The sequence below is a fragment of the Xyrauchen texanus genome, chromosome 11 (genome assembly GCF_025860055.1).
Source record: "Xyrauchen texanus isolate HMW12.3.18 chromosome 11, RBS_HiC_50CHRs, whole genome shotgun sequence".
Classification (NCBI taxonomy): domain Eukaryota; kingdom Metazoa; phylum Chordata; class Actinopteri; order Cypriniformes; family Catostomidae; genus Xyrauchen; species Xyrauchen texanus.
Genome location: NC_068286.1, coordinates 46,884,074 through 46,895,856, shown reverse-complemented (window position 1 = coordinate 46,895,856; position 11,783 = coordinate 46,884,074). Strand labels below are relative to the sequence as shown.

Genomic DNA, 11,783 nt, shown 5'->3' with positions numbered 1-11,783 from the left:
CAAGTCACAGTGTGCTCTTTGAAGTTCATTGCTGCAATGGGGAAAAGGTTTAAGCACTAAAAGAATCGGCACAATAAATGTTAGAGGTACTCGACACCTACAGCTCCTTGTAAAAATGTAACAACTTCAAAACCATTTTTAAAAACAAGCAACAATAATCACAGCAGCACTCTTGACCAGTTCATCAGATGTTCTTCATCGTGGTGGATTCATGAGAAAAATGTAGATCAGATGTGAAGTCCAGAGATGAATTTCAGCCGATACTCGACCACGTATCAGAATGATGTTTTCGGAGGAAATCTAAATTGCTGACTGGCATTTATGGCAGTGTGTACTTAGTTAAAAATAGAAACTTCCTTAAATTTTGATGTTCAGAATTAAACACCCTTCAGTGTAGCGGGGCTGCTGTATTTAAACTACATATACAATCATAAATAAATGGCCACTTTAAGCGGATTTAGTCATTGTGAAAGGTGCGCATAATTGTTTTTATTGAGTTTTAGTCTTAATATTCTCAATCTGAAATAATATATCAGTTTTCATCAGGGTCAGAAATGAACTTCGACCATTATAGGGCACTTTTTGCCCCTGGATCTGATTTTTAGGAGCATTTAGATAAAGTGTCTTTTGTGAAATCAGTGGATTCAATATTGCTAATTAATTCAGTAAGGCCGTTACCTTTATATTTAGATCCGCATCAACACTTGTTTTGTGATGGTATGTATTAGGCTTAAAATCAAATATTACTTAATATTTCAAAATTTGAATACGGTCCCACTTCATATTAGGCGTCTTTAACTACTATGTACGAACATTAAAATGCAATAAATTAATATACAATGTTGTTTTACAAAATTATCAAAAGATTCACATTTGCTGCTACTGGGCTTGAGATATGGGTAGGTTTAGGAGGAGGGTTAGGGGTAGGGGTAAGTGTACATTTTGGGGTAGGGTTGGTTTTAAGGTTATGGGTAAGGTTAACAGTAACTAAATGCAGGTACTTTAAACACAACAGCACATATGAACAATCAGTTGATACTATGTACTTAAGTACAAAGTGGGTCTGAGAATATTCCAAAAAAGAGGGAATTCATAACGGGGGCATTTTTTGACCCCCCATTCTGGAGCATTCTTGTCACATTGTGGTGTTTTTGTCCCAAGTCGCCGTTCGTTTTCGAATATTTAAACCCATTGCAAAGTAATTAAACCTAAAATAATTCACTACAAAAGACAAATCAAGTACAAAACTCTTTTTTTTTTATTCTTATTTTCAATGGTCAAACTTGCAAAACATCTAGAAAAATATACAACATAATGCTGAACCCACAACAACAAACATAAAAGAAAGAAGAATATTCACATTTCCCCCATTAGAGATAAAAGCACATTCTTTTTTCCCCTCATTTTTCAAAAGCACCATTTTTGCTCCGTTCCCTCACACATCCCCGCAGTAGCCTGAATCGTTGGAGAGCTGAGAGTTGGAGCTACGGTTTGAAGAGGAGTTCCAAATGTCCAAATTCATGTGGGGTCCAAAGGGATTGAAGCTGGAGTACGGTTTTCCTGGGCAGGCGCCGCCTGGTTCACGACTGAAAGGTGCAACGGGAGAGACTGGTAAGTGGGGCGAGACAGGTGCTGGGTGGAAATGGCTCTGGCGAGGCTCGCTTTGGGGTGTCCAGATAGAGCCGAATAGACTGGACATGGGCGAGAGACTTCTGGTTCCTGGAAAGTATGGCTGGGAGAGAAAGACAAGGGAAAACCGTCAGTGAACCTTCAACGTTCCTGCACAGAGCATCTTTATCTCAATGAGGACAAACTACAGACACGCAAGTGTATCCTGATGAAGTCACTAGTAGCTTCCGTCATGAACAAACCTCTGCACACACGCACGCAGCCCAAAAACATTTATGCACATTTAAATCTCACCTTGCTGCCCACACAACTGCCCGTGTCCCAAGTGGAGTTCATGTCTTGTGCTCCATTCTCACCCCACACATGTTGATGACTTTGGGTCACGGTTTGGCTTTCATGGTATGAGAATTTATTTTGGTAATTGCCATTTCCTTAATGGACAAACACAAAGAAAGGTCAAACATCGTTCAGTAACTTTGCTTTATAGATATATATATTATACCCTCCTATGGTATGGAAAAGTGGCACCTCCCTTTGGTATTCAGGGATAAATAAGCAAAACAACTAAAACAAGTTGAATCATGAACAACATATTAGAATGTGTCCTAAATTGGAGGCAGATTTCTGCCATCTGGTCAACAGAATATAAATAACATGCAGCTGCCACCTACAGTGTATTCTGACGGCTTGTTGTGACATCATTTTATATTTTTTCACAAAACATTTAGACATTATAAAAAATAAAAACATGTAAAAGCATTTTAAATTTGATTTGAAGTGTCAGTTTTTGCAGTTAATGACAACATGCCGCAATCAAACCTGACCACGGTGTTACAAAGACACAGTAAATGCATTTTTATTGAATTTATTACCAATTAATTCTTAAACATAAAAATGGAAAAACTCAAAATAAATGCATAATAATGTCAAGGAAATGAAATGAACTGCACAATTCTGAAAATTAAATTAGAGAATAAAACAGAAGAATCAGAGTAAACATTTTGCAATTTCAAACTTTTACATATTAAAAACGTGCCGTGTGTGTGTGTGTGTGTGTGTGTGTGTGCGCGTGTGTGTGTGCGTGCGCGCGTCAGGTGATTGTCATCAGCTGGAAAACTACAGATGACTTGCAAAGCCAACAATGACCAAAAGATGGCTGTAGAGCTCCAATTATTGATACTATTCTCTTCCCATCTGTGTTTGTGTAAATGTGTGTGTTATGCACTGAGAGTGTGTGTGTTTTCTGCATTGTGAGTGTGTGTGTGGGGGTGTGTGTGTGTGTTCTGCATTGTGAGTGTGTGTGTGGGGGTGTGTGTGTGTGTTCTGCATTGTGAGTGTGTGTGTGGGGGTGTGTGTGTGTGTTCTGCATTGTGAGTGTGTGTGTGTGTGTGTTCTGCATTGTGAGTGTGTGTGTGGGGGTGTGTGTGTGTGTTCTGCATTGTGAGTGTGTGTGTGTGTGTGTTCTGCATTGTGAGTGTGTGAGTGTGTGTGTTCTGCATTGTGAGTGTGTGTGTGTGTGTGTGTTCTGCATTGTGAGTGTGTGTGTGTGTGTGTTCTGCATTGTGAGTGTGTGTGTGTGTTCCTGCATTGTGAGTGTGTGTGTGTGTTCCTGCATTGTGAGTGTGTGTGTGGGGGGGTGTGTGTGTGTTCTGCATTGTGAGTGTGTGTGTGGGGTGTGTGTGTGTGTTCTGCATTGTGAGTGTGTGTGTGTGTGTGTGTGTGTGTGTTCTGCATTGTGAGTGTTTGTGTGTGTGTGTGTGTTCTGCATTGTGAGTGTGTGTGTGGGGTGTGTGTGTGTGTTCTGCATTGTGAGTGTTTGTGTGTGTGTGTGTTCTGCATTGTGAGTGTTTGTGTGTGTGTGTGTGTGTGTGTGTGTGTGTTCTGCATTGTGAGTGTTTGTGTGTGTGTGTGTGTGTGTGTGTTCTGCATTGTGAGTGTGTGTGTGGGTGTGTGTGTGTGTGTGTGTGTTCTGCATTCTGGGGGTGTGTGTGTGTGTGTGTGTGTGTGGGGTGTGGGGGGCATTCTGCATTTTGTGTGTGTTTTATCGTCTCACCCCTTCGTTTCTGAGTGTATGTAAGTATGTTTGTTGGAAGTCACCAAGTCTTGTACAGCTGAGATAAAGGAACAAGGACAATTTTTATTTCGGACCGAATACTCTAGGAGGATTATAGGGACCTTACCGGGTGGCAAGTAATTTGTCTGAGGACTATACGGATACTGACTCGTGCACTGGCGGTTCATGTTGTTCCAAGGGAAGCTTCTAAATAAAAACACAAGAATGATTTTCATTTCATTTCACAATGGATACATGTTCACAAATGAAGCCTAAAACAAAAGTAGATGTTTGATTATGAAAGCATCTTTGTAAACATACCCATTATAACCGGATGAGGGACTCTGGGGGACGAAAGCGAGGGACTCCGTCATGTTGTACCTGAATTCATTGGTCAGAGGAACTGAGGGGGCCGACCACGTCTCTTCAATCACATTAGAGCCAACCATATCTGAGGACAGCAAAACAGCCAAAACATCAAGAATCGTCCACTTCAATGTTCTTCTCTATTAATGTAAGGCAAGAATAAAAGTGTAAACGTCCCTCACCGATGGTTTTGTCAACCCCTCCAGCTACATCTGCAAAGCTGTGAGGGAGTGTAGGGGCAGGACAGCCCTCTGGGCTTTGGCACGGTTCCCTGACATAAAGATTGTTCATGCTGTTGACAAACGCATGTCATGTTATTGAATCAAAGCTACCATAATGAACATGAACACATTGCAACTAACGGTAGTTACATGTGATTGGGGTGTTCTCTTTTAGTAAAAGTACGGTTCTGCACATGCAATACAATCCAAATTCACAGCAGGACACCTCATATGAACTGGGACCATCATGCACCATGCATGGGACTGCTTATTAATATCACAAAGCATACACTTAAGCTGATTACTTCGCAGAGGGATTGTTAAATGTTTCACCAAATCAGCTTTTAAGACTTCATGAACAATCCTTGATGTGCTTTGACTCTTACCTTTGAGTTTTGCATGTATAGTTCATGTTCAGGTAACATTCACGATCTGTTGGATATGGGTTGTAATGGATGTTGTCTCCTAAAGGAAAGACGCCAAACAACAGTTTCAGCTCAAATGGTTATACATTACATAAATACATTGACAATTCAACTTCTCTTGGCAACTGCTGTGAATAAAGTGACCATGTTCCCATGCGGCTAGTGTTTCGTGACAAGTAACTGAATGCGTGTGTCCGATCTCGTACTTTTCCTGCTGGGATGTTTGCTTGGATCCTTCTCTCCCTCTATGCTGCTAGCGCTGCTCCAGCTGCCCCAGGAGCCTCGGCTGGCTCTGACGCTGCCCGATGAACTGCTTGAATCAGAACCGGACTCCCACTGCAGACGTCGCTCTGGACACTTGCGCCTCGGTCTGACAAAACACGTGGCGGCTGAGTAAAAAAAAAAAAAAAACCTGTTTAACGTATTTAAGGAAAGCTCAGTTTGGTAATTATTTTCTTAATTTAGATTCTTGATGAGGGGAACAAACAAACAAACATGCATGCTCACGCACAGGATTGGAACAATGGACAGATTTTGCTGTTTTGGAAGGAAATTGGTTCTTTAATTCACCAAAGTGGCATTCAACTGATCACAAAGAATAGTCAGGACATTACTGATGTAAACAGCAACCTCACTACAACATCTTATCCTTGAGTAATCATGATAAATTGATCATTTGATACTAGAAAATCACTTGCCATTATATCAAACACAGCTGAAAGATATTTGGTTCATTAAATGAAGCTGAACGTTGTCTTTGTGTTTGTGTTTGAGTTGCACAGTATGTAATAGACTGGCATGTCTTCAGCTCAATATTAGGTCAAAAATGGCAAAAAAGAAACAGATTTATCTAGAAATTCATCAGTCAATCATTGTTTTGAGGAATGAAGGCGATAAAATGCTTGAAATTGCCCAAAAATCTGCAGATTTCATCCAAAGGTGTAACTACAGTCTTCAAAGATAAAGACAACTGTCTCTAACAAGGACAGAAAGAGATGTGGGAGATGTGCAACTAAACAAGAGGATAAGTACATCAGAGTCTCTAGTTTTTACACTTTGATTGGAGTCCACCTTTGGCACACACCTGTCTATATAAGGTCTCACAGCTGCAAATGCATATCAAAGCAAAAACCAACCCATGATGTCAAAGGAACTGCCTGCAGAGATCAGAGACAAATGTGTCGAGGCATCAATCGTTAAGATCTGGGGAATGCTACAAAAACATTTCAGCTGCATTGAAGGATCCCAAGAGCACAGTGACCTCCATAATTCTGAAACGGAAGTTGGAACAACCAGGACTCTTCCTAGAGTGGGCCGCCTGGCCAAACTGAGCAATCGGGGAGAAGGTTCTTGGTAAGAGAGGTGACCAAGAACCCGATGGTCATTCTGGTTGAGCTCCAGAGAACATGTGTGGTGATGGGAGAAATCAATCATCACTGCAACTCTCCACTGATCTGGGCTTTATGGCAGAGTGTTCAGACGGAAGCCTCTCCTCCGTGCAAGACACAAAAAAGCACTTCAAGGACTCTCAGACTGTGAGAAACAAGATTCTCTGGTCTGATGAAACACAGATTGAACTGTTTGGCCACAATTCCAAGCGTCATGTCTGGAGGAAACCAGGCACCACTCATCACCTGCTCAATACCATCCCAACGGTGAAGCACGGTGGTGGCGTTTATCAGCGACAGGGATTGGGGACTGGTCAGGGTAGAAGGAAAGCTGAACGTAGTAAAATACAGAGATATCCTTAATGAAAACCTGCTCCAGAGCACTCAGGAGCTCAGACTGGGCAGTAGGTTCACCTTCCAACAGGACAGTGACTCCAAGCACACAGCCAAGATAACAAAGGAGTGGCTACGGGACAACTCAGTGAATGTTCTTGAGTGGCCCAGCCAGAGACTGAACTTGAACCCAATCGAACATCTCTGGAGAGATCTGAAAACGGCTGTCCGCTGACAGTCCCCATCCAATCTGACAGAGCTGGAGAGGATCTGCAGGGAGGAATAGCAGCCAAATCCAGGTGTGCAAAGCTTGTCGCATCATCCCCAAAAAGACTCGAGGCTGTAATCGCTGCCAACTATGCTTCAACTACGTACTGAGTTAAGGGTCTGAATACTTATGCCAATGTGATATTTCAGTTTTTTCTTTTTTTAATAAATGTGCAAAGTCATAGCAAATCTGGTTTCACTTTGTCATTATGGGGTATGAAGTGTAGATTGATGTGAAAAAAGCTGCAACATAAAATGAGTCTGAATACTTTATGAATATTATCCAATAATATCGTCTCTGCCTACATCATTTCTCACTGAATGTTCCGTTTTTACTAGTTGAATGTGGTGTCGTGTAAAGACTGTAATGACAAAGAGTGGTGATTTCAGGGACACTGATATATTTCATGCAAACACAAAGGTGAGTCAGGAACTGTTTTACATCACTTCCTTACAACTGTGCTTGAGAGGGGTGTCTGGGTTGGGTCTTATTTTGGGTTGCTCAGGTTTCGTGGTGCGGATTCTAGCAGCATTACGAGAGTCTATGCACTCGGGTTCTCTCTCACTCTCCGTCACCATGACAATGCTGTTTTCAGGAGGCCTGTGGGTTCAAGAGACAAAAAATAGCTTTTACAACACGTTGTCACAGAGTTCTTCTTTGGATTGGGTGGTGGCCTGGGTTACTCTCTGTTATTACCACTAGATAATGAACACAAGAAGGTTAATCGGGAAATTCTCCACTAGCTTTTTCATTCCCAGACACTCACCCAGGGATGAGTTCAGCTGCCTTCCTCCGACTCCTGCCTGAGTTTTTCTTTCCTTTGGTGTTGGTGACAGACACTCCAAGTTCAGCATCTTTCTCTGGCCTCTTCTTCTGAGTGCTGCCAATCTCTATATTCTGAGGCACACACAATTCATCTGTCTTAGTTAGGCTACAAAGAAATAACCACAACATAAAGGTTTGAGAACCATTTGTGCATTCAGGTGGGGGGAAGACAGCTCGTTACCTCTTCATTTACGTTATCCCTTTTTTCGGCATTGCCTTTTCTTTTACACTCATCGTTCTCGACCACTTCGTGTGCAGGCTGAGGGATGTTGCATGCGGTGATGTTTTCAGGTAATCCAGAAAGTGTTTCCATGGGAAACATATCAGCAGGCAATGCCTTGTCCTCCTTGGATTCTCTAAAGTGCTCTTTCTTCTCAGAATGAAGTAAGGTTTCATCCAATCCGTCGTTGTTGTTATTGTTGTTATTACAAACCTCTGGATCCAACTCAAAGGTGCGATCTCCCTCTTCGTCGGTGGAAGGGTTGGAAAAGGCGGTGTTAGTGGAAGCACTAGCAGCAGCAGTTGCAGGGCTACTTTTGTATCTACCGTAGAGGAATGACACTTTAGTTTGCTTCTTCGGAGGCAGCGAAGAACCTCCTGAACTCTTCTTGGATGAGGACTGCGACCGAACGGTCCCACTTGTCATGGCTGGAGAGCCCCGCCCCTTTCCTTTGTCAGATGCGTCAGTGAAGTTCTTACAACTAACTTTTCCTCTACTAAATAAACAATAAACAAGTCATTAAAAACATCCATTTTACAAACAGATTGCCTATAAGAAATAGCTCCTTAACATCAAGTAGGTTTAAGTTACATTTCAGGTCCGTTCATAAAGACCGCTCTTACCTGACACCGTTTGAGGAGCTGTGGTTGACACTGCTGTTTTCACGGGGTACAGAGTTGTGATTGGTTCGGGCACTGGGTGTAAAGAACTCGCTTAAAATGTGCTGAGCTTGACTGAAAGCCATCAGACACACGCCAGCAAGAGAGGAACTATAAAGAGAACGGTTTTCATATTAATGCATGAAGTTGCATTTACTCCACTTTTAGGTTTTAAGGACGGCCATGGGCCCTAGGGTAGCACTTTGTGTGGTGTAGGTGTCTATTTTAGAGGGTGGCTAACCAGGTAAAGACCAGTGTGATGACCCAGAAGGACTCCTCCCAGCTGGGGCCTGGCACCACCTGAGCACACAGGGGCAGCATGTGGTGAGGCAGAGTCACATTGAGGGTGAAGTGAAAGGAGGAACCACGCTCCGTTACCAGAGTCAAGTCTCTGATAACCCACGAAGATGTGAAGTCTGGTGTAAATCTAGAGAGAGACAAGAGAGAGCGGTTGAGATGTAGGCATAACAAAAATAGGATAACATAAATGTGGATGAGAATACAGAAAGAATGAACCGATGGAAGAGTGGAAAAGACAAAAAAAAGTATCATTAGATGCCGCTCAAACTCCTTTCTGTAAAGTTATAGATGAAGTTACTGTTTACAAACAAATGCCCGCTCTGGCACTTCTGGGTTCTTTTTGCAGTGGAGCAAATAACGGTTGTCTATGGGCGCGTCTCTCAAACTGAGCTGAAAAATGGCCAAAATGTGTTGTTTGCGGTGTTGAAACAGCGTTTAAGAAAGATCATTGGAGATTTATGCTTCAGGATCAGGATCCATGGATAAGGACAAACTCTTTGGCATATTTATCAACACCGTCATTGCCATCATGTTTGTTCTAATGAGACCCACAGTGACAGGGCGTGGGAGGGGTCGTGATTCCGCACACCCGGCCCCTAATCAGGCTAATCAAGCCTCAGAGAGGGATAAAGGCCGACTGGAAGCTCGAGAGATTTACATACAGCTGTCAGACACCTTTGTGTGTTTGTCTCACCTCCTCCTTTCCATTACCCTTTACACTGGTGCCGAAACCCGGGAAGGAAGAGGGATCCGCCGTAGTGGAGTTCTCGCCGCTACCATCCACCCCAACGGAGCAGCCGTAGCCAAAACGGCGGAGGACGGAGTAGCCCGGCCGTCTGGAAGCTGAGGAACGGCCGTCAACCGCGAGAGATGGGGCTCCCAACCAACCGCCTGGAGCTGTTACCGCTGCCAGGTGCGGGGGAGACTCCTACCTTCCACCAAAAACATGGGGGCCTTTCGTCCTCCAGGGTCCAGAGGTCTGCCTCTGATCTGTCTGAGGAGGCATGGCTGTCGTCCGAGGAGTGGCCGAAGACCAAGCTACGGCGTATCGGAGAACCGGCGAGTAAATAATCCCATTATTTACTCACCCTCAAACCATCTTAGGTGTATATGACTTTCTACTTAAAGCCAAACACAACCGGAGTTATATTAAAAAAATATTCTGGCTCTTCCACACTTTATAATGGGAGTGAATGGTACCTTCGATTTCAAAAACATACGGCTCCAGGGGGTTAATAAAGGCCTTCTGAAGAAAAGCGTTTTTGTAAGAAAAATATCCATATTTATAACTTTATAAACTATAAATCACTTCCGGTAACGGCCGTCCGTGTGACGTAGGCGTAGCGTAAGAAGTGACGAACGCGGAAGCGCAGAGGATAGAGCAAAACAAAACACCAGTCACGAATTAGAAGACAACGAGGATTTTTTAAGAAAAATGACGGAGGATTTGGATATAAGAGAAGAGGAGATTGAGCTCTATTTGTTTGAACCAGAGTACATGACCAGGAGATGGAGGCGGCTGCAGCAGCGGCACAAACAAAAGAAGAGTTCGGGAGACGTGGTGGTGCTCATGCAGGAAATGCCAGTTAATGCCAACAGAGGCTGAGAGTGTTTACTGCCATGAATGGATGATTGGAATGACGATAGATGAACGAACGCACCATTTTAAGACCAATACAAATCTACAGTATAGCTAAAACAACTCAATTCTTTTCGGCGATTTCCTTAGCTGTAAACAACGTGCGCTTCCGCGTTCATCACTTCTCACCAGAGTTTACGCTACGCTTACGTCACACGCCGGGACTCGACTCTCTCGTGAACGGCCGTTACCGGAAGCCAGTGATTATAGTTTATAAAGTTATAAATATGGATATTTGGATTATATATTATATTTGGATATATGGATTACTTCTATGATGGATGGATGGATGCGCTTTTTTGGGCTTCAAAATCTAAGGTACCATTCACTCCCATTATAAAGCTTGGAAGAGCAGGATATTTTTTAATATAACTCTGATTGTGTTTGGCTGAAAGAAGAAAGTCGTTAAACCTAGGACGGCTTGAGGCAGAGTAAATTATGGGATCACTTTCATTTTTGGGTGAACAACCCCTTTAAGACTTCGCTGTGTGTACCTATATGATGTGTTTTAATTTATGTGTCAACACACCTGCTTCTCGGAGCATTGTGCAATCTTTACAAGCTAATAAAATAATGTAAACTCAATGTTTCATATGCATTTATTTATTTGATAAGTAGGCTGAATATTGAGGAGTCAGACGGTCATTTTTACGAAGTAAACACCAACAGAACTCCGATGCAAACTTGAGGTTGATTTCAGCGGTTCAGTGATTACTTCACATAATTACACAATTTCAGTGCAAATCAATATTCTATGTCCATGTATTTATTTATTTGGTTAGTAACCGTGTAACAAGCGGGATAATGCACAGTCAGCCCTTCAGGGTAATCCTTCAAGAGATTATTAGTAAATCTGTTTCCATCATAGTTTATGCACATAGTATCTTTTCAAACAACATGTATCAAGCTCAAGCAAGCATACAAGTTTATGCACATTTTAGAGATTTTTTGCACGGGATAGCTCAAGTCTCAATCTCTGCGTGCATTGTATAGCACAGAAACTGGCCCACCAAGACTTACGCGATTGTGATTTCTGAGGAGGAGTTGTAGTCCACTCTGAATGATCGGCATTGCTGCACCTCAAAGCCGTAACCCTGACATTGATATCCATTAATGTTCATGGATACTATGGTCAGCGGCAACTCGCCTGCATTCTCCACTTTAAAACTCTTTTGGATGGCAAACAAAGGCTTACTTGATCTCAAACCTGAGAAAAAGACAAGGAATAGAATTTATTTGAATTACACCTGCTTTTCACTTTGCATTAGTTTAAACCTGTTGTAAAAATCATAGTGCTTTTTTTTGGGGTCCTTTTTGAAGCCTAAAGGCCCCTGCACACTTAGAGAGAAGTTCTTATTCATTGTTCGTTCAGACACAAAAAGAAGTTTGAAACAGCTTTTTGTAACGACATTCTGTCTGCGGACATTCAGACTCGGGCCACACCGCTGGGGGAGGCG

The 11,783-nt window shown here is 42.6% G+C and overlaps 1 protein-coding gene across 1 annotated transcript in view; it reads right to left on the bottom strand.

Moving 5' to 3' along the window:
* Positions 1-1,146: 1,146 nt before the first annotated feature.
* Positions 1,147-11,783, bottom strand: part of tmem131l (transmembrane 131 like) — a 66,808-nt gene continuing 56,171 nt past the window's right edge. Inside the window, exons 22-34 of the mRNA XM_052137274.1 lie at positions 11,347-11,533; positions 8,629-8,814; positions 8,352-8,498; positions 7,690-8,224; positions 7,450-7,580; positions 7,138-7,283; positions 4,901-5,083; positions 4,656-4,734; positions 4,231-4,340; positions 4,004-4,133; positions 3,810-3,889; positions 1,924-2,060; positions 1,147-1,732 (exon numbers count right to left, since the gene is read on the bottom strand). Of these exons, the coding sequence (XP_051993234.1) occupies positions 1,436-1,732; positions 1,924-2,060; positions 3,810-3,889; positions 4,004-4,133; positions 4,231-4,340; positions 4,656-4,734; positions 4,901-5,083; positions 7,138-7,283; positions 7,450-7,580; positions 7,690-8,224; positions 8,352-8,498; positions 8,629-8,814; positions 11,347-11,533 (2,348 nt within the window). The 3' untranslated portion in view covers positions 1,147-1,435. The remainder of the gene's footprint in view (positions 1,733-1,923; positions 2,061-3,809; positions 3,890-4,003; positions 4,134-4,230; positions 4,341-4,655; positions 4,735-4,900; positions 5,084-7,137; positions 7,284-7,449; positions 7,581-7,689; positions 8,225-8,351; positions 8,499-8,628; positions 8,815-11,346; positions 11,534-11,783) is intronic.